The 27637-nt window shown below is 37.4% G+C and overlaps 1 protein-coding gene across 3 annotated transcripts in view; it reads right to left on the bottom strand.

Annotated features, from left to right (window-relative positions):
* The window catches only part of Far1 (fatty acyl-CoA reductase 1), a 73288-nt gene that overhangs the window by 19268 nt on the left and 26383 nt on the right, over nucleotides 1-27637 (bottom strand). For 2 of the 3 annotated variants that reach the window (XM_008853515.3, XM_008853513.3), the window contains exons 2-8: nucleotides 16971-17166; nucleotides 12580-12755; nucleotides 5696-5875; nucleotides 2908-3085; nucleotides 1954-1998; nucleotides 1667-1794; nucleotides 572-639 (exon numbers count right to left, since the gene is read on the bottom strand). In XM_008853515.3, the coding sequence (XP_008851737.1) occupies nucleotides 572-639; nucleotides 1667-1794; nucleotides 1954-1998; nucleotides 2908-3085; nucleotides 5696-5875; nucleotides 12580-12755; nucleotides 16971-17159 (964 nt within the window). In that variant the 5' untranslated portion in view covers nucleotides 17160-17166. The remainder of the gene's footprint in view (nucleotides 1-571; nucleotides 640-1666; nucleotides 1795-1953; nucleotides 1999-2907; nucleotides 3086-5695; nucleotides 5876-12579; nucleotides 12756-16970; nucleotides 17167-27637) is intronic. The other variant, XM_008853514.3, reaches the window with a different exon arrangement.

Here is a 27637-nt window from a genome sequence, read left to right as displayed (position 1 = left end):
CAGTAACACACGCCAGAGCCAGAGTACATCTCTTCCACAAGTGGCTGTAACTTTCAAGGTTCACAGTTTAATTAATATAGTTATATAACATTGAACTCAGTATAAGCACTGTAAGACGTAAAACTGAATGAGTTTTTAACTTTTAAAAAAGATCTCCATTTCATTGTAGAATATATTTTTCCTTGCAGGAAGACTCATTGTTTTTGTTATTAACACTGAGATGTTGGCTCATGCATCTCTAATCTGTGTGTATCTATGACTAGTCACAATAGGTTACAGTTGGATCCTTGCCGCCTAGGCCTATGAAGTCATGGGGGGTTAGATTTCAGTGGTAATGTTTATCACCTCTACTAATTAACATGACATAAATTTCTATGCTTCCTCCTCAAATATAACTTAGGGATGGACCACAGGCATTATTGGTAGTTATTCTCAAATGGCAATTAAAATGAGAATAAATTGTTATCTTGGTCTTAATGCCTCATTAAGTGTTCTAATATTAAAAACTCAGTGAACATTTTAAGTTCTTTAAGAAGCATTCTAGCATTCAAAAACATAGATAAAATCATACCAACTTCCTCCCAGTGGAAAGGATTAGTGCTGCCTGTTGTGCAATTATACACCATGATGTTTCTTGGTCTGGAAAGACAAAGATGAAAGCAACGAAACACAAAGAGGTGAGACACAGCGAAATTTCACGAAAAAGTAGGAAGACATGCAGCTGACGGATACCTCTTCTGTATTATGTAAAAAGCACCCTTAAAGGATCTTTCTAGTGTTTGATGACTACAACTACTTCTTACTCCCTCTTCCCCCTAAATCATAAATAGATGCAGCAGATTTGGTTTTCTTTTAAATGCTCCTTCCTTGTATTAGCAGGAGTCTTTAAAGGTGAGGAAAAGAGTGACAATTTCAGCTCTTTTTGTCTCATTTTCAAAAATTCAATTTGAAAAAAAAATTAAAGGCTAAGTTCTCTTTAGCTAAAACAACACATCCCTCAAAACATGGCATCCTTCCTCTTCTTAGGACATGAAGTGATGACTTCAAAACTAAGGTCAGTTTATTCAGTTACATGAACTAAGTTCATGGAAAGCTTAAAGCTTAGGTGTTAGCTATGAATGCTACCATTATCTTCTAAAAGGTTACTTACTGGTTAAGGTTGCTCTAGTGTGCCATGATTGGCACACAAAGCCTTCCCTGTGAATTTCAACTCTTTAAAAATGTTAAGTTAGCCAGGCGTGGTGGCGCACGCCTTTAATCCCAGCACTCAGGAGGCAGAGGCAGGCGGATCTCTGTGAGTTCAAGGCCAGCCTGCTCTACATAGTGAGTTCCAGGACAGCTGTGGCTACAGGGAGACCCTGTCTCAAAAAGACAAAAAAAAAAGTTAATGCCAAGTTTTAATATGGCTTAAAAAGTCATCCTTCAGGAGGGCTTCTGTTTTCCTCCATTTTTAATTCCTAATGAACTTGTGAATTCTGTTACTACATGGGAATTAACTTTATTACTATGGGTGTGTCTGCCTATTACTGCCTCTAATGTATCAACTCTTACTATGGGTAGTAGTATTTTGCATTTACTGATATAACACTAACAAAACTAAGCAATTAATATCAGTAACTCCTTTCCCCTTCTCAATTATGATATATTTAATAAGAAACATTGTCACCTCATATACCTATTAACTCCAGAATACCAGGCTGCAGCAAGGCTCATGTTGACAACTACATCTACAGGAACAAGGTCTGCAAGGGCATTGTTGGAGGCACGCATTGTTCGAAGAATTCCTTTCCCTGCCTTTGTTGAAATTAAAAACAACACCTTAAGATACATAAGCCAAAATGTATATACATGTGCGTACATGTGCATGCCCACACCCTCACACACACACACACACCACACATACACACACACACTCACACTCCTATAGAAAAGTAAATTAAAAAGTTTATTTACCGCAATGAAGACACCACTTGGTCCATTAAAGTTATCAATCCATCCCTAAAGCCAAATATTGAAGGAAAAGGAGAGGAGGTTAAAGTGATTATCGAACTAGAAGATTTATTATTTAAAGTATTAACACATCAAATAAATACCTACAGTGCTCTTTCAATGCCTTAAAAAAAATCTACATTTCATTTCTTAGTACCAAACAGAATCAGTCTTGCTCTGGGATCATAAATAAATGAAAATATTTTCAAGGGGTTACCTATGCTCTGCTAACTCCCTGCAAATGGAATTTTCCTTAAAAAAAAAGTATACACTGTCAATCATTTTTGCCAAATCAAGCCTTGCTCGTCTTTCATTTTATACTATTTGTTATTGCAACATCTTAACGGAAAATGGTAAGTGTTCCTCAAATTTTTAAGTAAAAGGGAAGAAAAAAGAATTATCAAAGCAACAAAAGAGATGCTGTCACTTCCTACAAATACAGACCTAGGTTTTTTCTAGATCAGCTTACTTACTGCCTTCTCTTAGTCAGGGATTTAAGACTTTCCTAACATCTCTGTTCTTTTTAACAGCAAGTCACCAAAGAAGTCTCTTACAGCTTTCTTAGCTTTGTAATCTACACAGGGAGGGACACACACAACTCCTGAAGGGCTTGCCTTTCTGGTAATGAAAAACACATGAAATCCTGGTCTCCTTTACTGAAGACAAGGTCAAAACTTTTCATCAGACTTCAATTAGGATTTTAAATTGTTGATCTACATTCCCATAACCCCAGACTCACATTAGAAATAACAAGTATTGATAACATTACCTCTTCCTATGAACTTCAACCAGCTTTTCCATGATAAACCATGTTCAGCACTTATATAACATCTGCTGTTAAATCACATCATCAACTCTTTTTCTACAGTTATAATTTAAAATTCTAAATCCCAATATGAAGATTTTTAAAGAACTTACTGGAAAAGGTTCTTTCCAACTGGCACCAACAATTGACGGCCTTAAAATCACCACATTTAGCTTTGCTCCTTCTTGTTGGATGACATACTCTGCCAATGCTTTTGTGTATATGTATGTATTAGGTCTGTCTCCTATCAATTTTGGTGTGATGTCATTTACTAGGCCATCATCCATCCATCTAGCAAACAAAGAAATATGCAAAATTTTCCCGATGTTTTATTATAAATGAAGAACTACTTAATTGAACTTTGCATAAACCCATATGCTGCCCGGACTCATGATTTCACTGTAACTTTCACTAAGGGGGAAGGTTTAAATATCAACCACAGGTCTATAATCTACAACTCCTACATCCAAAAAAATCTGAAAAACAATAGTTCTTTCATAAGTCATATGACAGCAGAACAAACTGACCTGAACCAATTAAGTGTCTTTAAAAAGATACCATTTAGTTTAAATTCATGTACTTCATGTACATTTGATTAGATGTGACCGTAAACCAAAATGAAGTAATTTACTATCACATAATATTTAAATTAGATTTCTTTTCCAAAGTCCAAAATAATTTCAAAGTATTTTGACCCAAATGTTTCATTACAAATTACCAATCTCTCTATTACCACCTAACAGACAAGCATTTTAATTATATACATTTGCTATTCATACATATTTACAATTATATTAAAAGGGCTGATAATCTATTTAAGGGGAATCAATGACATTTTGCATCCTCACAAGCGAGATTAACAAATACTAGGAATAATAAAGTATAATGAAGGATGCTATGAGAATCCAATTAATAACTTACAATGAGGTCACAAAATTCCTCTAAAAAGATGCTCTCAGTGTCTCTGAAGAAAGTATAATAGGATCACCTGTAAAAGGAGTGCGATGTACTAGGTAATGTCCATAGTCTTTCCTTAATGTCTGGTTCTGTCTCATCCTTGTTAGACATCTTTCCCTTTTTGTCTATACTAAACAAAGACACATTCTGTATATTGTCACACTCTGATGACACCCAAACTCTTAGCAAAGGAAGTATAAACTGCTTCCATATATGGAAGTACTTTGTGTATGAGAAGAATAAGAACAGGGAAATTACTTTCTAGCTTGAAAAAAACTACAGTGGTGATGAGTTTTGAAAACTGGAAAGGATGGTTGGTTGATAGATGGGAAAATAGAGCCTAACGAAACACCAAACCTGTTAAACTGAAGAGAGACTTAGGCAAGTAAGCTTTATCTCTACTGAGTTTACAGAGCAAATCCATGAATACTACTAAAAGTATTAGCTAGATTTCTCTGTAAGCAAGGAAAAGATGTTTACATTACAAGCTCTTTCTTGTTTCCTTAGATGTTTGGATAAACAAAAGCCAAAAGGCAGTATTAAGCTTCACTTACCTCCATGCTTACTTTTTGACAGAATCATAAACACTTCTACTGACTTGTAAGGAAAATGAAGTATTTATTTGGGACCATTTGGGATATTGAGTTATAAAATAGAAGCAGGTAATCATCACAAGAAATGTTTCAGTCAACTCTCATATTTTCCTACAACCCATTTCCATACAATGATTAACAGAAAAGCCTTTTTTTTTTTTTTTTTTTTTTTTGATCTTTTTGAGACAGGGTCTCCGTGTAGCCCCAGCTGTCCTGAAAACTCACTATGTAGACCACGCTGGCCTTGAACTCACAGAGATCTGCCTGCCTCTGCCTCCTGAGTGCTGGGATTAAAGGCGTGCGCCACCACGCCCAGCCAGAAAAGCCTTTTTAAAAAGGTCATGTGTGCTTATTTTAGGAGAAACCAAGGGCTGGTAGGAGTCAAAAGTAAATGGAATATCTATGAACGAAGACAGAACTAGAGACAGAAAATTATAAGGAAAAAGCCCAGAGACATTCTGTGATGATAAACAAATGTGAAGATGTAATGGATGTAGAAATATCTATATAATTGTAGTCTAAAAGGAAAAGCAAAGACACAGTGTTCATGTAGTAAGAAAAGAAAGCACAGACTTGGGACTGGAGAGATGGCTCAGAGGTTAAGAGCACTGGCTGTTCTTGCAGAGGACCTAGGTTCGATTGATTCCCAGCACCCATATGGTGGCTAACAACCATCCACAACTCCAGTTCCAGGGGAATTTGATGCCCTCTTCTGACCTTCACGAGCATTACACAAAATGATGCACTTACATACATACAGGCAATACACACATACACATAAAAGAAAAAGAAAAAAACCAAAAAAGAAAGCACAGACTGAAGCAAATGAAGATTAAGTTGTAGTATATGCATTTCACTTAATCTTTTATATACATAAAATACAAATATTACTCATGTAATAACTGCTGAGAGAATGTTGTCCTTAGAAAGATGGAGTAAGAATTAAAGGACTATAATTCCTCTGATTTCTTCATAATGAAAGGCCTCTCGACAGGTTTAGTCCACTGGGGTGAGGGGTATAGAGATCCTTTAGTAAATCAGAACCTTACTACTAAGCAGTCATTGGTCTCCACAAGAACTAAAATTGATTACCTGGAAAACAAAACTCCTAAAACATAGATGAATTGTACAGAGGCCCTCCTCCAACTATTACACATGGCCAAAAGGGAAATCCCTTCACTGACTTCACTGATATAGTAAGACATAAACCTATACAATAAGATGGAAGATATTCAATAGTTTATTGAATAAAGGAAGAGATAAATGTGTGTGCATGGGTTGCACATAGAGAGAAAAAGATCAATTTGGATCTTAGTATTAAAGCAATGTATATAAACTCAAACACACGTACTCTAAAGAATCAATCAGCTTCTTGGGATCTACAGGGGCTGGGTAAACTACTTCATCAATATGCTTTCGATTGCAGTAGGCATATGCTGTAGATACATGCATGAACACTTCCAGATTCTTCATTTGTTGTGCAAGGAGAATAAGTTGTCGTGTAGCAATCACATTTAACTGAACAGCATCTCTGCAAAAGAAAGTAACAATGAAAGTTTTTCACCTATGTTGATTTTTTATCTGCTTAAAAACAAAATCTCATTTTCACTGGAGAATACAGAGATAGAAATGTGCTTTTCAGTTATTTACAATTTTTTGACCTCTGAGTTTGTGTGTTTTATTTCAGAATAAAGTACATTTACCAACTATGTTTAAGTTTCCTGATTATAAAATAAACTTCATTGTAGGATCTGAAAAAGGAAGGTACAAATTTTAAAAAGTTATCCAGAAGTAAGTTCAGATAATTTCAGTCTTTAGCTTTTATATGTACATTTTGAAGTTATAGTGGAGTTCTTTTCCATCTTAACTTTCCAAAGTATAGTCTTTCATGATACACATGTATCAAAAGGAGAAAACAATTACGGTGGTTAAGCAATCTAAAGATGATGGTAAGCCAGACAGGGTGGCACACTCTTGTACTACCAGCAATTAGGAGGCTAAGGTAGAAGGATCACTTCAAGTCTGAGGCTAGCCTGGGATACATATTAAGTTCAAGACCAATTTGGGCTCCAAATTTGAGACCAAGATACAGTCTCAAAAAATCAAAAACAAGGGCCAGGAAGATGGCTCAGTGGGTAAATGTGCCTGCTACATAAGCCTGCCCACTGGCATATTTCTGTAATCCCAGCATTCCTACAGCAAGATAGGAGGTGGAGACACAAACCACTGGAAGCTCGTGGGCCAGCAAGCCTGGAGTTTGCAGCACAGTGGCAAACCATAAAAGAGACCTTGCCTCAAAAAGAACAAAGGTGGTGTGGACAGACACCCAAGGTTGTCTGCTGACCTCAATGTGAGCAAAACCTAAAACAAACTAACAAAAAGCTAAGTTATAATTACCAATAAGAGAAAAACAGCCAAAGAAAGCTCAGAAATGTTCAATCATATTATATACAAGTAAAAATGAATTTACTTCCCTTTCTGTAGCAAACAATACACTTTTTTAAAATTCTTGAGGTTTCAAAGAGATTTTTAATACACCCATTTATTAAAACACCCCCAAATAATCTATAGATTCTTTTCTTGGAATTTGTGTGCAGTAAATTCCACAAAAGCAAAAGTATATATGCAGAAAAATAATCAATGATGTACCTAGTTATAAGGTCTAGGGTCTAAATTCTATGAATGGTTCAGTAAAGAAGGTATTTAATAGCAATGAAGGACTATGCTATTACAATAATCTTATAAAAACATGGAAAATCTGCATGAATAAGAAAAAAAGGATATAATATGACATGAAACAGGATTATGAACAAAGCTCTAAAATCCGACTGGGTTCAAATCCTGGGTTAGCCTACCTGTCAGCTAAAATGCTAAGTTACACAAGCAGTCAGGTCTGTTTCCTCACCTTGTAAATGGGAGCAGTAATGGAATCTACCTACTAGACTTGTATAAAATTAAATGAAACAACTTGCAGGCATTCAGTACCTATTAACCTTGGTCTCAAAACAGGCAGTTAATGAATATTAAGGTAAAGAAATGGTAGATATTTTGTTTTCTATATAACTTCATTTATAGCATTTTTTAATTCTATCAAGATATCTACTGTACAACCTGTCAACCATAGTTAATTACAATGTATAATACTATTGGAAATCACTGATTTTTTTGTTTGTTTATTTGAGACAGGGTCTCCCTATAGCCCCAGCTGGCCTGGAACTCCCTATGTAGACTAGGCTGGTCTCAATTTCACAGAGATCCACCTGCCTCATGGATGTGGAATTAAAGGCATGTACCACCACACCAAGACTTCCCTAGATTTTTTTATGCCAAGTGAAAATTGCATAAACTATCTGTCAACGTGACAGAATATTATGTAACCACTAAAATTATAACCATGAAAAAAAAGAAACACATGAATTACTTCTATATTAAACAAATAGTAAAATGTGTATATTCATAATTATGTAAAATTAATGTATGTTCAAATATAGATCAAAAGTTTTAGATTTTTTGTTGTTTTTTTTTGTCTTTTTTTTTTCCTGGTCTTTTTGAGACAGGGTCTCCCTGTAGCCCCAGCTGGCCTGGAACTGCTTCTGCCTTCCCAGTGCTGGGACCAAAGCCGCACACCACCACATCCAACTATTTTTTGTCTTTTTTTTTTTAATATTTTGTTTTTTATTTTATGTGTATGAGTGTGTTGCCTGCATGTATGTGAGTGCACCCATGTCATGCAGTGCTGCAGAGGTCAGAAGAGGGCTTCGGATTCCCCGGAACTGGAGTTAAGGACCGTTCTTAGCCGCCATGTGGGTGCCGGGAATCGAACCCAGGTCCTCTGCAAGAGCAGTCAGTGCTCGTAACTGCTGAGCCACCTCTCCAGCCTGTTTTTTGACAGGACTGTACGGCCCAGGGCTAGCCTGGAATTTGCTAAGTAGTCCAGAATGATCTTCAATTTCTTATCTTCCTGCCTGCACTTCCTGAGCATTGGGGTTATAGGCATGTGTCACCACACCAGGCAAGGCATTTATTTACATATATATACATACAAAGTGTTTTCACACACATAAAGTGCAAACAGCTTTGAGTATTTTCCAAAGTGCTTATATTGACAGGGTTTAGAATGAAGAAAATCGAACTCTTCTTTTAAAAGGTCAAGATACGTCACAGATAGAATTTAGTCTACTTGCCTGTATAGCAATACTTTGAGGTCTCTCAGGTTTGAGAAACAATGAGGACAGGGAAGGTATTGTTGAGGAAGTGCTATACCAAGAATATTCTGTTACAAATTCCCCAGACAGAACAGTCAGTTCTGGGTCACCAAAAACAAAGAGTAACTCATGAGAGGAAAAAGCAAACAAAATACCAAATAAATAAAGAGCTCTTAGGCCTTTTCTTTATCCTTTTAATAGTATCTGAGATCCTACAGAGAAATACCAGGAGAAAAAACATTTTTAAAGAAACTGGGGTGGGGTCTTATGAGTAATTCCCCAACCATCTCAATCAAGGAGAGAAAAAGCCTGATGGAATGGAAATGCAGCAAAAAAGACATTTCACAGAGAGGATGGATCCTAGACCACTAGGGAACGCTATTTTTTCTTTCTCATTTGCAAAACAACAGGGTTCGGAGGGGTAATGCTTCAAAGAAAGTATACAAAGGATATTATATTACAACTTCCTGAGGATAGTGACAGTTTCTAGGTCACTGAAAATAAGGAGTAACGTGACTTGGGCCTCTTCACTCTATTTGTACCTGAGAGCACAAGCATGAAGCCATTTTGTGCCCACGTAAGCTATTCTGCCAGGTTAGTTAGCCTCACTGTATTTTACCTCCATCTAGTTCCTACTTTATTGAACTTTAGGCTGAGCCTCTTAGGTGTTACACCAGAAAGTAATAAACAGAAATAAAGTTCTCAAGTTTTGGTTTATAGAGTCATAAATGCATCTTAATTAAGATAGGCTTTTGGAGAGTGGTAGGGAATGTTGTTTCACTAATGTAGTCATAGAAACCACTTCAAAAAGAAAAAAATATATTGAAAAAGAACAAAAAAGTTCGTTTTAAAACAGTCAAATTTTGTTTATCCTGAGTTCTTCAAAATCTATTTGGTAATACTGCTGCAGACTTTACATCAGAGCTCATACTTAGCATAAGATCTATCTAGGAGTCTACTAAAAGTGGAGGCACTCAGGCTTCATCCTTAGATCTTTGTAAGATTTGAAATAGCACCCGAGAAACTATATTTTCAGTAAGTTCCCAGGCCACCCTGACACAAGTTTCCTTTCTTCTCTTCTCCCTTCCTACAAACTGCTGCCTAGACAAACACATCGCTATTAGAGTCTCTTTTAAAAAATAAACTTGAAGAACAGATGTTGAGGGGTTGATGAAATCAGTTATGAGGACACAGGCACCTATATTTTCAAGCTGCCTCTGAGGGCAGAGGCTCTAAAAGTGCAGTGCAGGTCCAGTAGCACCTACAGCATACCCAAAGCTTATGCTAAAAAGGAGGATTCTGGAGTACTGCTCCATGACTATAGGGTCAAGTACAGTCAAGGAATACATATGCATTTTAGAACAGCAATTCTTAGTAATTTAATAACTCAGTCTTTTTTTTTTTGAGGTGCAAAGGGGCAGAAAATAAAAACTCATTTGATTTTATGTCTTACAGGGTTTATACTGATACTAAGTTCAATATGTATAACTGTATTAATTCAACTGTGAACTTAAAAATTTACAGCCACTTTTGAAAGAGATGTATCCTTGCTCTGGAATGTGTTACTGAATGTTAAAGCTGTAATGAAATGTTTAAGAGAACATTTAGCTGAGTGTGGTGGCTCATGCTTAAAACCCAGCATTAGGGAGGCTGAGACAGGAGGATTAGGTAATTCAAGGCCAGCTTGAGCTACATAGAGGGAGGGAGGGAGGAAAGAAAGAAAGAAAGAAAGAAAGAAAGAAAGAAAGAAAGAAAGAAAGAAAGAAAGAAAGCAGGTTGAACATAGGCCAGGGAAGCAAACCAATAAGCAGTGTTCCTCTATGGTCTGTGCTCCAGGTTCCTGCCCTGAGCTTCTACTTGGGCTCCCCTCTATGATGAACTGTAAGCTATAAGGTGAAATACGCCTAAAGTAATCTATTATGGTCTTTTGTATAAAGGCTGTTTTTGATGTTTTCCAATTAATGCTGTCTGCTAAATCAAATTCCCCTTTAAAGGCTTCTGATTTCTCCTCTTTAAATCAATGGGAACTATACCACAATTAGCAGTATTTTTTTTTTAAAGAAAACATGCTAAGCTTTATATGGCTGTGTGAATCTTTCTTTCAATTAAAGAAAATAAAGAAAGCAAGAACTATCAGGGGAAAATGTATTAGATTAGCCATTTTATAGTAATGGATTCTAAGGAAAAATAAGCACTCACTAAAAATCAGTGACAGCCAGACACAGCAGTACATGCCTGTAATCCCAACATTTGGAGATGAAGTAAGTTAGATCATAAGTTTGATGTCAGCCTAGACTACCATATAGCAAGACACTAAATAACAAAACTTGGAGACCACACTCATAATCTTGGAAAGATTACTTAACTATATGCACAAACATACACAAGCAAGTAAATGTTCAAAAAAGAAATTTTCTTACTGATGAAGATACTAATTCCTTTAAGATGGAATATAAATGTTGCTTTAAGAACATTTTAAATGTTATTTATTCATATCTTTATTTGAAGAGTAAGATGTGTTTATGATGGGAAGAAAAATATGCAGATAACTCCATCCAAAACCCATTAACATCAAGTACAGAAAGACACATATGCATAAACACACATATTCAATAAAATGAAATTATACTATACTTATTATGACATCCTTTTGCAAAATTTGAATTATAAACATGTAGTAGCCACAAAGTTTTTCACCTGTTGACTCAAAGAACTAAAAGGGAATAAAGCAGTGAATAGGTAAAATGACATACTGTTTAAACTTTGCAAAGAAAGAAAAAAAATCTTTTGAGAAATATCTATTTTATACATAAGAAAACTCAGATTCAAGGAGATTAGTAACTTCTCTAAATTAGAACTAAGGTATATAATTCCAAAGCTTCCATTTCCATTATAGTGTTGACTCAGCCTCCTCAAGTATAAAATGGATTTACCTATGATATTATTCTGCATAAAGTGTACACACATGTATACACACACACACGCGCGCACGTGCATGCACAATCTTTAAGGTTTATACTTCTATACTCGATAAATATGGGGGATAATGTCAAAGCCCTTTGGAAGCACAGCTTACTTTTAAAACTTTTTAGAAAGGCTTCACAAAGAATTCTGAAACCTAAAAAAGAATGTTACATCATTTTAACTGGAGTAAGACTATAAAATCAGATTAAAATCATAAAATCTTATTTTTGGCCATCAAAAGAATGGTGCTATGAGTTACACACCATTATTTGAAACGTATATTCATTAGATTTTTAAACAGTAAACACGGAGAAAAAAAATTTTTTTTGGTAGAAACAGATATCCTGAGGTTCAAATTAGTTTTTAGATTAAGCTTTATTTCTGATGTTACCTTGTGTCCTAATAATGCTACCAAAGCAGTGTTTTAAAATATAAACAAGCTGTGGTTTTAATGTATAAGCCATTTTTACACAGTATGTAAAACTTGAACTTAATTTTAATTTCCTCAAGTACAAGCTGAAGAGCAGAAGAATACAGCTACTACATTCTGAAAGGCTTCTGAAGGATGCTGCAGGAGAGCAGGTGAGCACTAGAGCTGATGTGTGACTGCTCTTTCTTGGCTAAGGTAAACTTTGCATTCAATTCCATTCGTTGTTTTTTTCCCTTTCTTCATTAAAGTTATAGCAAGGTTTTCTAATTAGCATATATTAGCTATCTTTCATTTTCAAAGTGATAGCCAGAAAAAGAGAATTCCTTTAACTTCCATAAGACAGGTGCCAGGACTGGTGGCGCACGCCTTTAATCCCAGCACTGGGAGACAGAGGCGGGTGGATCTCTGTGCGACTGAGGCCAATTTGGTCTACACAGTGAGTTCCAGGCCAGCTGGGGCTACAGGGAGACCTTGTCTCAAAATACCAAAAAAGAACAACAAAAAACTCTAACACTTAAAACCACTGTTAACATATGACAGCTTCAAACCATTTTCAAAACTTCGCTAAAAAGCAGAATTAAAATTACAACTGTAGAAGTAGGAAGTTAAAGTATAACATTAAGTATCTGTACTTACCTTAGACTTTCATTAAATCTTACTGTAGCTGCACAGTGGAATATAATATTGGTGGAATCTATGATGACCTCCTTATCTTCTTCACTGAGAGCAAGTTTAGGTTGGGTGAGTTCGCTGTCCACTGCTATAATTTTCTCTCTAAAATTTGGACTTTCATCTCTCAACCTGTCAAAGAGCTATCAATGAGAAAAAATATTTCTTTTAGGGTAATATTTTTCCATTGTCCAAAACCCATTATAAACCCTTTCCCTACCAAGGATGACTAAGAATTTTAATCTGGGCTTTTCCTAAGGTTGCTATTCTTACAAAAACACTTTCAAGGGGCCCAGACTTTTTGTCCCCATTTTACAGAAATGGAACCTTGAAACAGAGTCCAAGCAGTGCTCCAAGAAAACAGAGATGGCAGTTTGCAGCACTAAATATTAACTGCCCATGTTTTGGCTAACTAGATTGCATTACTCCTCAAAACAAATTGAAACAATGCAGATGTCCAGAAAAAGCTTTTAAAATGATTATTCAGATTTCTAAAACCCAGAACTGAAGTTCATCATTTCAGCTTTTATTTTATTCCTGAAGTGTAACAGATGCCAATGTGCACATTCACCTTCTCAGGTAACTAGTACTTACTTATTTCTGTTTTCTGTTTTGGTTTGGATTTTGTTTCGAGACAGAGTCTCCTTGTAGCCCCTGCTGGCCTGGAACTTGCTATGGAGACCAGCCTGGCCTAAATCTCACAGAGATCTGCCTGCCTCTGCACCACCAGTGTTGGGATCATATAACTAGTATTTAATAGTCTCTACCTCTACCACTTCCAGCTGTTTGACTTTTAACAAAGATTTTATTTATTTATAATTATGTGTATATGTATGAGGGTGGGGGAAGCTGAGTGTAGTGCCTGTAGAGGCCAGAAAAGAATGTTGGATCCCCTGGAGCTAGAGTATATTATAGATGGTTGTGAGCCACCCAACATGAGTACTGGGAACTGAACCTGGGTCCTCTGCAAGAACAGTGTATTTTCTTAACCTCTGAGGCACTCTCCAGCCCCCAAACTCCTACTATTACCATTTAGAAGAATATTACTAACATTTCCTATAAGCCAGGACCTTCCTATACTGAACAAACAAGGAAATGGACTTTCAAGCTTAGAATCTAGTAGTAAAAACTAGGTAAGTATATGATAAATGGATGATTAAAATATAGTGTTATTAACAATAAAACAGGGGTAACAATATGGTGTTATGAGATTGCACAGGAGAAAAGACTAACCCAGCTTGGGAAAACTACATACAGTTCTTAAGACGAAATGATATTTACCAGCAACCTGAAGGACCAATAGTGTGTACAAGTATGTGGATGAATGACAGGCGCAAAAGTGAGACAGAAAAGACCCTGAAATGACAAAGTAGTAGAGTAGTCCAGAATAGGATGGAAAAATAGGCACATTTAGAAGATAACTTCTACTGGACTTGGCCACTCCCTGTGTTTGGGCAACAAGAAATGCTAACTCTACGAGGGCAGGAACTATAGCTATTTTGCTCAGTATACAGACCCTAAATCGAGGAGTGCCTCATAAGACATAATTTTAATTTGTTAACTACATTTGAAACACTAGAAAGAAGGAAGTAGAATTCTGAAAATTCAAAGCCAGTCTTGTGAATGGTGAGTGTTAAGCACCTACATTTCCTAGAAGGAAAATCCAACAGGTTTATTTTGTAGGTCTGGAGTTCAGGGGGAGCCAATACAGACTGTGCTGACCACACACAGTAAACTGAAGCTCTGAAAGTGGAAGAGATCGTCCAGAGAGCCATGGCAACAAGCACTCTACATCCAAACTACACACAGCTACTTCCAAATGTAACAAAGGACAACCATTCAACTCACACAGAACAGGGAGTGTTTCATGACCACCTCACTGGACCTGGTAAGGAGAGATCAAGGCTTAGGCAGATATCTCAAAAATATCAGTATTAAGGTGCAAGCAGAGTAAAAGGAACCTAGGAGATGGCCACAAAGTACTTTTCCACCCCTGGAGTCCTATTTCTTCCTTTTCTGACCATTGAGGATCACTGCACCTAGGACATGATCTTGCTGCTTCAACAGCTAGCACCCAAATTTGACTCTGCCCGTGCCAGCCACCAGCTCCATTCAGAATCTTCTCCAGTTATTTTAACCCACTAGTACTCCTATTACTTTCTACTTTAAATTTACTGATACCTCTTTAATGTTCCAAAATTTACTTCATGATCAACTATTTTACTTTTGTTGGGGGGTATGTGTGCTGAGGATAGAAGCCAGGGCCTCCTCACATATGCTAGGCAAGTGCTCTACCACTGAGTTACATCTTTACACCCCTAACCAATAATCAAATATTTGACTTAAATCTCTACCATCCAATAGTTTCTTTTTCTTAAGATGTCCCCGTAAGTCAATGGCTCTCAACCTGAGGTAATTTTGGTCCCCAGGAGACATTTGGTGATATCTGAAAATATATGTCTGAATCGGGTGATATCTGAAAATATATGTCTGAATTGGGACCTAATGTGTACAGGCCAGGAATATTGCTGATCACCCAAGGATAGATCAATACTTTTCAACAACGTATTATCCAGTCCAGAATGCTAATGGTGCAAGGGTGAAATATGCTTCTGTCAATGAGCCCTGTGGTGTACTCTACCTATGGTGGAGTATTTCAAAACCACAGTAGACTTTAACGTCTCCTACTTCAAGTACATATTAACTGCTTCTTGGCACACAAAGCTTACATTTTTATTAGTTTACTGGGAATGCTTCACAACCTGGAACCAAGATTAAGAAGTAGGATATGTACTATGAGGAAACTGGAAGCAGATGAAAGAAAAGTAACATATTTCAGTTTCTATTTTAGTGAAATATTTTATTTGGGGACAAAATATTGTTGTATTAAAAATAACGGTCATACATTTAGGTTAAACCATCACAGGTAAGTGAAATTTCAGGCTTTAAGTACAAAATACTCCCTTTCTTTCCACATTAGACTTACTATGAAGGAGATTTTAGAAGCACTTCCCTGAAGACCTCAAAGAGATACTTGGAATGTTTACATTTCATTCAGGTCTCAGTTTCAGAGCATCAACTTCCAATCTCCTATTGATACCTGTATACTCTCTCTTCTGTACTCTTCCCTCTTAAAACTGAAAACAAAAACCCTTTCCTAGGAGGAAGTGGTACTGGGAGAGGGACTGAAGCATAACAGCCATAAGTAGTTCATACGAAAATGCCAAGATTAACCAAGGGCAGAAAAAAACAACAAAACACACAGGAGGAGTTTTTCTCAGAGCAAGCCTGGTGGTCTTCTAGCCTCTCGATGACTATTTTCTCACAAGTTTTAAGAGGCACAAAGACTCACAAAGAGAGTTAAAAGATATGGTTAAGAGAGACTACTATAGACTAGTTGGAAAAGTTAAAAAGTATGTCTAAGAAAGAAGTATACACACACCCCAGGGTCTTTAAAAAAAAAAAAAAGGCACCCTAACTAGGAGGACCTGCTGCATGCTCTCAAAGAAATGATCCCATGACAGGACAATAAATTCCAATCTAAAGAACCACCACAAAATTCTGTGAAAGTCATTCATAGTGAAAAGTCTGGCTGGCTGCTGTGGATGGGAGGTTTGCTGGTAGAGTTTTTCTCTGTTGCTGTTTGTTTTATAAACAGGCCTACAAAAACTTAAGCTTACAAACACGTATCATTCTCATCCCAAAATAAATTAGTGAAAATCTTTTCTGAAATATGCCTGCAGCCAGATTTTTTATGAGCATCAAAACTGAGCTTATTGATTCATATTTACTATCAATGAATATCAGATAAATTCATTTTGGGAGAATTCACAGGCTTACTATGATTCTGAAATAATTTATTTTAGCTCCTTTCCCACTTTCCTTAGCAATAGTTTTCTAAAGGCTCAAATAGTTAAGATTTATATGACCCCACTATATGTCAAATGGGAATAATGTGACTTCGCTGCCTCACACTCTCAGGAGGAACACCTGTGGTGCTTACAAAATTTTAAGTAGCATTAAAACATAGTGTCTCACAGCATAGTAATTATGGCTATCTCAAGACTACACTATCTGGTATTTACAAATAACGTTTCAAACATTCTAAAAACATACCCAAAATATTTACTATAAAGATAATTTGAACCTTACTAGAGAATGTGGCCTACCTATCACAGAACAAGTTTCACTCTCTTCCTCTGGACTCCAGCTCATTGCCATACTGCAGGGACTTACCAATGTTCTTCCCAGTTTCTTTTTAAGACACTGAAGCAATATACTAACCCACTGGTACTTATCATAACACATGTAAGTACATACTTTTTTCTCCCCTCCAAATGGTCATTCTCCACACTTACCTTGCTACTAAGGATTTCTTCTACTCGTTCTTGGGGTGTCTGTCCATCCTTCTGCCTCACCAAAACATACACTGAATTCACCTTAGGACAAGATCTCAGCAACTTTTCCAGAAGTACCTTTCCTAAGAAACCAGTAGCTCCTGTGAGGAGAACATTCTTGCCTTCATAGTATTCTGGGATTGAAACCATTTTGACTCTAAGAAACACACGACAAACATGGGTTAGTTTAGATCTTAGTTGAACATTAAAAATTTCTTGGTGTTCATATAAATATTTAAATAGACTGGCAAAATCAAAATTGAACAATAGCAAGAGAAGACTCTAACCTATGGTTCATTATAGTAAAGTGGAAGCAATGAACTGCAGCTTACTCAAACCCTGCTTTTCCTTCAGTTACCTCAGGCTAGTCACTCACCTTTACTGGCCCTAAGTTTCTTTAGTACAGTTGTAGTAACTGATCTCTAAAGCTTTATTCCAACAAGAACTCAAATTTTCACTCAACCTCTGTTAACCCTAAATACAACTGAATGGTGTTTCTCTGTTCCCAAAGGAATTTATAACACTGAATAGAGATCAGCAGACTCAAATGGTGAGCTTGAATAACACTGCTAGGTGTCACATTTACCTCTCATCAACAGTTGAAACAAGAAGAGGTTCTTTCTTCTACACTTGTGACAAGAAATCAAAAAACATATTAAAATTTCCCTTTAAATAAGCTCTCACAGTAAAAACAACATAAGCTCACTTATCATGCATAGGCAAATTCTACTGAACCAGTAGAAAAGACACACAAGAAAATTTAAAAAAGGGGGGGGGTACAGAAAAGTCTGCTCGGTATGTACCTACATGAGGCCAAACCTTATTGAAATCAAGGTTCTATGCTATTCAGAAACGCATACGCACAGAATAAAATATTAACACAAGCCTTAGGGCATGCAATGCAATCAGAAAAGAGAATAAACTTCAACCATCTGGACTTAAGTCTTATTTAAGTTAGAGAGTAGCTGTGTGTGTTTATGTTCAAGGTTTTCATAATTCATAAATAATCCATAAAAATCTGTAAACAAGAAACTCCATTAATAATTAAAAAAGGGAGAAGAGGGCTAAAGAGGAATTTCTAGAGGAAAAAGGTGAGGATGAATTAAGAGAGGCCATGGCAGAGGAGGTGCAACACACGTAAAGGAAAGGGCTATAAGGAGATCAGAGCTGTCTTCATCAAACCCAGTGACCTCTGAGAGGCAAAGTCAAACTCAGGATAAAGAGGCTGGATTAAAGCATAAGAAACTCCAAGTAATCAAAAAGCTTGCTCACAGAACAGCAGAATCACCCATAACAGCCTCACTTCCTATACAAATACTGGCTCCATCCTTAGTATTTCTATGTGCTTGAGAAGAGTATCCAGATGGGTGCCCAGGACAAAAGAGAAACAGGACTAAGCCTGAGGTTGCTCTAAACATTCTGAAATGGAGGTGGGAGAGGCAGGGAATCAGCAGACAGGAGACAAAAACAACCAAAAGAAGAATGTCTATACAGCATTTGGCCTCCAGACAGATTCAGATAGGTTTTAGCCTACCTCTCTGCTCCTGGCCTTTAAACCATTCTCACACAAAGTTCTCAATCATCGATCCATGTTAGGAAACTCTTGGGAAAAGAGATGTCAAAAAAACCAAAGCAGCTACCAAAACTAGTCCTTAATAAATATGCTTAGATAACCCAAAAATCACTAGATCCTAGACCAAAATTAACATCAACAAACCCAACTACAAAGGAAAGATAATGAAAATTTTAGAGATTTTAAATTCTTTTAAATACCCTCCAAACCATTTATAAGAATATTGTATCCACCATCCACATAATGTTGATCCTACAGCCAAAGTAATTAAACAAAAACTTCATGGCCAGATGTACATTACCTCCATATGAATTGTTGATTAGGGAGGTCCCATAGGTCTCCAAAACAACACAACTTCTTGGTACTCTCATTGGTGGCCCACCAGAACTAGTTGCTAAGACCCTATTGCTGAAATCACCATACACCCTGGTTGTAAAGTATAGAGAAATCAACCTAGAGCCAAGCTGGAAGCTTCCTCCCTCCCACCTTGAAATACACACAAAGAAAAAGGGATACAGCTTGGTCTGTACCTGAGTGCACCTTCACAGGTCTGCCTGTCATGATCCTGTAGCATGAAGCACTCAATCAGGATATGTGTACTACCATACATGGGAGGCATAGAAACTGAACTGTAAAGGGAACTAACAGAGGGTGTGAAAGACTGGGTCTCTTTATTGGAGGGTCTCTTTATTGAGAGCTATCTCAGGGAGTCAGGTGCTAGCACAATAAACTACTTCCAGGAAGAAAGAAATGCCTTGGTTATCTCCCCCCCCCCACACACACACATAGCACCTCCAACACTGCCAGCAAGCTTTCACAGTGCCAGAAAATGCTATACAGGCTGCTCAGGGAGTAAAGGCATCAACACTCTTACCCAGTCAAGAACCCTACAGTATACACTACCAACCTGCCAGGCAAGATGTACCCACCTCTGCAACAGTGGCATGACTATTACAGGGATAACCAACCATTCTCTGAATTTGAGGCCTGTTCCACAAGCGGAAATTCATGTCTGGTCAAAAACCCATGACTGAAGAGGTCTTAAGCTCTAGAAAGTAAGTCACTACCGTTATTTAGGTAAATCATCATGGTATAAGCTGCTCTCTAAATATTTATATTTATGCCCACAGATAAATGTTACTTCCAGATTCAACTAAGTGACAAGACATTTACACCATCCCTTTTAAGGCTCAGGGAACTTTTGAGGAAGAAAGCATGGAAAAATTGTTAAGAACCAAGCTGGGTGTGGTAGCACATGCCTTTAATCCCAGCAGAGGCAGGTGGATTTCTATGAATTGGCAGCCAGTGTAGTCTACATAGCAAGTTCTAGACCAGCTGGAGCTACAGGCAGACCCTGTCTCAAAAAAACAAACAGGCAAAAGTGTAAGCACTGGGAAGACAGGGACAGGGACTGTGAAATGCTGCCTTCCAGCATGGCACAGCCAATGCTGTCATGACCTCACAGTAGCTGTGGGCACACTGCAATAGGTCTACCTAAGACTGGGCCTAACCACAGCAGGTCACAGACCAGTGAGGGGTGAAAAGGGGCCCTACCCTTCCCCTGAAGAACTACCAGCTACTAATGGATTCTAGGGGAAGGGTAGTCATTGTCACTGTATTCAGATGGGACCCACAAGGCTCCAACAGATAGTTCAATCTCAGTTATACTCAGTGAGTCTCAAAAAAAAAAAGTAAAATAATTACTATGGAAAGGAACAAAGAATATACCAGTGTTTAGAAACCAGCAATTCACATACAGGCAGAAAAAGCTGGAAATGATAGTGCACAACTTTAGTTTCAGCACTCAGAAGGCAAAGGCAGGCAGATCTCTGTGAGATTGAGGCCAGCCTGGTCTATGTAGTGAGTTTCAGGACAGCTGTGGCTACAGGAAAAGAAAAAACAAAACAAAACACAGGCAGAAAATTCTAAGAAATAAACTCTAAAAATTAGCAAGGGAGTTTAACAAGCACCTATCATCTGTGGACAAGCTACACTACACTACTGAGAATAGCACAGTTGTCACTCCCTCCTGCAAAGGGTGTGGATATCTTGCAGCTAGAAGTTTCTTCAAACCACACTGTATTCTTTGGTTCAAAAGTCAGGCAAAGGTGATGGAGTACACCATTAATTCCATCCCTTGGCAGGCATAGGCAGGCAGCTCCATGGGAGTTTGAGGACAGCCTGGTCAACAGAGCTAGTTCCAGGCTAGCCAGGGCTACACAGTAAAACCCATGTCTCAAAACAAACAAAAAAGTTAGGCAAAAAAATAGTAAAAGTCTTAAATAAGGTACCAAGTATCAAGTATCATCATTACTTTCAAGAAATCTACTCAGGCCTACTTGCCAAAGTGTGTTTTCCCAATTATAAATTTTCATTCATAACTACATTAAGAGAAGTCCTACAAAACTACTTGCCATACATTATTTGCTAAGGTAATCGTGTTGCTCGTTTTGGAAACATAGTTAAGTGATTAAAATGAAGATCCTAGCTCTCATTTTTAGCTTTTTTAAAAGAGTTCTTTAAATAGGAAACACAATCAGAGCTATAGACTAGTATTTTCCCAAAAGCCACAAAAAAAAAAAAAAAAAAAAAAAAAAGCCATCCAAAATGTAGGCAGTTTTTTAAGTGCCAAGAAACAAAACTCCCTTGGCCTCTGTTAAAACTAAAAAAAAAGAAAAAGAAAAAGAAAAAAATTAAATTAAACAAAATTAAAGCTTTCAATCAATACAATGTGATGATTACTTTCAATTTCCAACTTGATTATATTTAAAAAACAGGAGCATAAATGAGGCACGTTAGCCATGTCTCTAAGGATGTTTCCAGAGAGCTTTAACTGAGGAGAGAAGACCCATCCTGAATGAATGTGGCACTACCCATCGGCTGGGGTCCCGGACTGGACTGAATAATGCCCTCAGATACTATTTCCCACAAATCACTAATAACTTTTCTTGTTAAGGTCATTCAGCATACCTGCATGGACAGAATCAAGTCTGAACCAGTATCATCTTCTTTTTTTTCTTTTTCTTTTTTTTTTTTTTGTCTTTTTGAGACAGGGTCTCCCTGTAGCCCTAGCTGTCCTTTAACTCACTATGTAGACCAGGCTGGCCCTGAATTCACAGAGATCCGCCTGCCTCTGCCTCCCCAGTGCTGGGATTAAAGGTATGCACCACCACGCCTGGCTTGAACCAGTATCTTTTAACTAAACTCCGGAGTCACAGAAGGCATAAAAAATTTCTACATATCCTTCAGTGAGATAAAGGCATCGACTCATGTAAGGAACTGAGCACATAGCACTAGAAGAGAGAAGAAATATAAGGGTTGGAGCAGATTACCTTGAAGATCCTATCCAGTTCTAAAGGTGTACAATGCAAACACAGGAGGAAAAAAAATCCTCCTTCATACAAAGCATTCTGCTGTTTACTAAGTGCATACAATGGACAAGAATCTGCTCTATGGAGAGTTTAATGCAAAGTAAGGTGAATTCTAGCTGAAGAATCCTTAAAATTGTACATTATTCCACACTCAAAGTTGACGGGCCAAAATCCAACACCCTGTAAAAATCTGACTGTAACTCTTTAGGCAATTTCACTTTACCAAGATCTCCCAAAGGGCCATTTTCAAAAGCAGCCAACCACAGGGGAAAAAAGACAAAGATCGATTGTTGAACTTAGAACTAGACACAGAAAACCATCACCTGCCTTTAATTATTGTCACTATCAATTTGATTAAAAAGATACTATACTTGGGTTAAGAAATAAGCACATACCCAACATCAGTGGATTTATTTTCAGTCCCACCAAACCTGACCCACTGAAAGACCTCAGCTAGATAAAATTACTCTCTGGAATACATACAATAACAAAAACTCCAGGACAGTGGAGACGACAAATAAAAAGTAGGAGACAAGCAGTTCTGGGGTATTGCTGAGAGTAATACACTAAAATACATTTCTACATACACCACAGGAAGCCAAGGGGATTACTAAATTTTGAAAGCTGTAGCTATGAGGAAACTATAAGAGTCACAGCTTTCTGGCCGTGCCTTGTCCTGAACTTCTCCATTAGACACCAATGTTAAATACCTAGTTTCTGCAAATAAACAACTACCATCACCTATCAGGATTAACTAGGCACACCAAACTTAACAAAACATACACTAGGGCAAGATACAATGAAAAACAACTTGCCTATGCAAGTAAACAAATAGTAGGTATTGTACACACTAAACTCACCAAAGTGAAAACAGACACAGAGATGCATAAAGGGAGAGGCACAGCCCACCAAACCACCACTTTCTCAAGGACCACTCGAGTTTTTCCCCAGCCTCTGCCAAGATCACCAGGTGTCAAACTCTCAACTGTTCTTGGACTCAGTGCAGCACAATCTTTCCTGATGTTAACACCGTTAACTTTTACACTGTCCAGATCCTTCCTGGTCACCTGCATTTACTCTACACTGATTGTTTAGTTCCTACATACTTTAGTCTTTTACAACTTCCTACAGTGTAGACATTATTTGAAATGTAATGTGAAATTTTAATGTTATATTAAGTCATTAAGCTCAAAATGGAAGAAATAATTTAATACTGCAGAAACCACAATTTCAAGTGAAATCAAGACTACTCAGGTGAAGTAAGTTGATTAAACTTATAAGGCTTTCAAATCTCCCATTTAACAGATTTCTCACAGTGCAAAACACAAGCTTGCTAGTTTATGTTAAAGGCACAGTTCACTCACGGCAACTGGCATAGTCAGCAAGATTCTGTCCATCAGATGCAATCTAACAACCAGAAATTACTGGCAAAATAATGGAAAATATAAGAAGTTTTCAAGCAAATTAAGCAATTTGGTGATACAAAATTTAGCACTGATACCAGATACTTATGAACTAATAAATAGCTAAATGTCTTTAAATCATTTATTTCTTAGTATAACTGTTAATCTCAGGAAAAAAATTACTATGAAAGGCCAAAAGCTATGTTATCTTTTGGTTAAATATTGTAATACATACATTTCATTTTGAGAAAAGAAATCACTCATTTTAGCAAAGAATAGACATATCAAGTATCTGAAGATTTGAAAACACAATTAAACCACAACTATTTACTGTCTGAAATTCAAGTTAACAAGCCTTCAAATAGCTCGAGGAAATCAGGTTATCCTCTCAAAGGCAGCTTTAGTAGATACATGTACACATGTAATTCCTCTGTGCTGGTTATACTTAAACTTTCAGATAATACAGAAATGGAGGCCAACAGCAGTAATATGGTAAAAATGAATGCAATCACTTTGGAAAACTGCTTGGCTGTATTTAAGAACACAGACATACTCTGTGACCTTGCAATTTGAGACAGAGTCTCCCTGTAGCCCCAGCTGGCCTGGAACTCACTATGCATACCAGGCTGGCCTCAGTCTCACAGAGATCCACTTGCTTTTGCCTTCTGACTGCTAGGATTAAAGGTATGCCACCACATCTGGCGTTTTTCCACTTTCTTTTTCTATGATTATTCACTGAAAAAGATGTACTTGTAAACTTCTCTGATTAGACTTCAAAGTTTAGTTTTGAGCTACTCTTTCCTATATCAAGGTGAAGTTTAGTGCCCTTTCCTAGGCTCTGCCATCATTTCTAAGCAGTAGTGCTACAAGGCCCTCCAAATTTAAGGTGATTCTAATGCAGCTACCTGAAAACCATGCACTGAGAAACACTGTCTAGAGTACTTTCACAGTAACAGGATTTAAAATATGCTTGCTACAAGCCTAGTACCTGTGTCCAGCTCAGGAATTCAAGAATTTTAATCTGAAGGCTGGGCCCTATCTAGGCACTGTGCTAAAGAGAAAAGACAGGGCATAACTAGCTTTACAAGGCCTGATTTCATGAGCAATATGGAACCTTACCAGGATTCAGTTATTCAGTATATGAATCACTGAGGTGTCCACCTACCCAAACAGCCATAGCTTATTTCCAATTCTCCTAAGATGAGACTAAATGAAGCAACAAACCACCACCACCCTAAGGCCAAATTTCTCTTATTCCTTACTTTTATATATAAAATTTTATTGGAATAACCACAGCCAGCTAGAATTACCCATCTACATTTGACTACAATACTAAGGCTAAGTAATTACAAAAACCTATTTAGTCCCCAAATCTAAAATATTCCCTATTTAGCCTTTTTTTTTTAATTCTTTACTTTTTAGAAGAAGCATTTCATTACAGCTTTAACATACTCAATAACAATTTCCAGAGCAAAGATACATCGCTTTCAAAAGTGGCTATAACATTTTTAGGTTCACAGTTGAATTCATACAGTTATACAATATCGAACTCAGTATAAACCCCGTAAGACATAAAATTGAATGAGTTTTTAGCCTTTAAAAAAGATCTCCATTTCATTTTAAAATATACTGTTTCTTACAGAAAGACTCATTGTTTGTGCTAATACTTAGATGTTGGCACATGCATCTCTAATACAGCCTTTTAAAGAAAATGTTTAGGATTGGCCTAGACCTTGACACCAAGTGTGTGTCCTAGTTCTTAAGACTATACTCTGGTTTCCCACTTCACTTTAAACTCTTTGGACTAGAATCTACCTACACTCTCAGCTGACACCCTCAAAATCTGTCTAGCTCTTGTACTCTTCTCCCAAAGACCTCGCCCTAAACTGAGTTTCTACTGGAAATACTACCTAAACCTTAATACATTCTGGACTCTCCCCTTCCCCACTCCCAAACCCTCTAAATTAAACATTTTAGTGATACAGCCACATCACACGATGTCTGCTACAGTTTCTCCACACACACTCACGAACCAAGTGCTTGAGACACACCTCCACATCCACCCCCACTACAGATACATAATTTGTGTGCTCTCTTTGAGAGGACACAGGTGAGCCCTCTACTAATACTTCCCAAACACTAGTACACACAAATGGCTTGGAGACCTAAAGGCTGATTCGAATTCAATTCACCTTTGAAAAGGTGAATTTTTACCTCTGAAAGCTCATGTGACCCTGAACCCTCTCTCTGAACAGACCTATACTCACTGCCAGCTTATAGAGGTCCAGTGCCTCTGAACACCAAGGCTATTTAATAGTCTTTAACGATCTGTTTTGCTGAAAAGGAACGAAGCAGAGTATTTCTTCTTTCATTCATACTATACAAATATACATACACCCACAGTGACAGAAGAGTCTCAAAACACTGCACCTGGCAGAACAAAGTACACTTTTCATCTATGATTTGAAAAGAAATTATAAAATGTACAAAGGAAACAATCTTAACAGGGGGTATAATCTGGCAATGTCGATAAAAATTTAAATGCCCATTACCTTTGACCCTGAAATTCTATTTCTAAAAAATTATCCTGCAGTTATTCCTTGTACATGTCTGTAAAATGACATATTAACTGCAGTACTGAATGCAAAAACTGAAACCCTAGATGTTCATTTACAGAGAAGCAAGTAAAAAGAACCTTAGTATATTCCCATGACGGTATAACTCTACTTCAAAAAAGAATCAAGTAGCTCAGCATATATTGATATGAACCAGCATTCATGATAAATTAAAAAAAACCCAAATAGCATCTATAGCACATCCCTTCTCCCCAAGGCTCAGGGACCATGATGGAAGAGGAAGCAGAAAAATGGTAAGAGCGAGAGATCAGGAGGATGGAGCCAAAACGGTGTCTCCTGGACATGACATGAATGCTGCACTCATCAGTTCACAGCAATGGTTGGCCTGCACAAGATCTAGCCAATCAGCATTCTAGCATGGAGGGGGGAGATGCTTATGAGTCCCCACCTTTAGCTGATGCGCTACTGACAGCTGATGGCATCTTAATGGTGTGGCCCCATACTCATGAGTATAGTGGCAGCATAAACTGCAATCAGTGGGAGCATATAAATACAAAACATGGGGCTGGAGAGATGGCTCAGCAGTTAAGAATACCAACTGCTCTTGCAGAGGACCCAGGTTCTATTCCCAGCACCCACATGGAGGATACGAACCATCCTTAACTCCAGTTCCAGGGGAATCTGAAGCCCTCTTCTGACCTCCATGGCAATGCACGACACGGGTGCACTCACATACATGCAGACAACACACTCATACACATAAAATAAAAATAATAAAATATTAAAAAAACAGACAGGAGCTTTGTGGGTAGGGGTATATCTGGGAGGAATTGGGGTGAACATGATCAAAATAACATGTTGCATACACGTAAGAAATTCCCACAAAACTAATATTACATTGAAAAAACTCAAGATGCAATGCATTGACACCACTTCTTATTACTTTTTACTCTATGCCCTTTCATATAATTTTATGTGTAAAACTGTTGTAGGACAGGAAGAGATGAGAAAGTACTGAAAAAATTTGGGAAGTGTAACTTCCCCCTTCAACTAGCCACTTTACATTCTTTGTTTTATGGCAAGTAGAAATTCAGTCTCATCTGTATTTCTAAAAATTTTGAAGACTATATTTTAAGTAAATTTAAGACTAACATCGTGGTTAAAAAAAGCATAATCTTTCTTCTGGTAATCTTTGTTAATAAAGTTGTCCCATTTTTTTATATTAGATGGAAAACCTATTAGATAGCTGTTTATATAGGAAACTATTGATTAACAGGCTGAACTTCCCAAACAGAATGTGAGTCTCTCTCCCCGGCCCTCCAGGTCAGGATAATGTTGACACTGGGATGGGCTACACTGTAGTTCCTGATTCACTTCCTTCACTATGTTTACCATGTTCACAAAGCCTACCAAACATAGTACCACAGCCAGTCCTACACTGACTCTACCTATATATGTATCTTTCTGCATTGCTATGTACTGCACACAGTAACTGACAAAGGATCTTTCTAAGAACTCACCTCCATGTTTTCGCTTAAATGGATGTCTAACCATTCAATCCACATTTCTATAAACTTCCACAACCTAGAGCTATACCTCAAAATGGGTTCTATTTAGTTTTCTTTCTATTAAAACTTGCTTTGTGTATTTAATATGCAAACATTCAAAAGTCAAAGCCCACTACTGGAGACAAGTGAGTAAATCG

This window comes from Nannospalax galili, unplaced genomic scaffold, assembly GCF_000622305.1.
Source record: "Nannospalax galili isolate Female #2095 unplaced genomic scaffold, S.galili_v1.0 scaffold44, whole genome shotgun sequence".
Taxonomy (NCBI): domain Eukaryota; kingdom Metazoa; phylum Chordata; class Mammalia; order Rodentia; family Spalacidae; genus Nannospalax; species Nannospalax galili.
The sequence above is the reverse complement of the archived record's forward strand: the minus strand, read 5'-3'. Positions and strand labels throughout refer to the sequence as shown.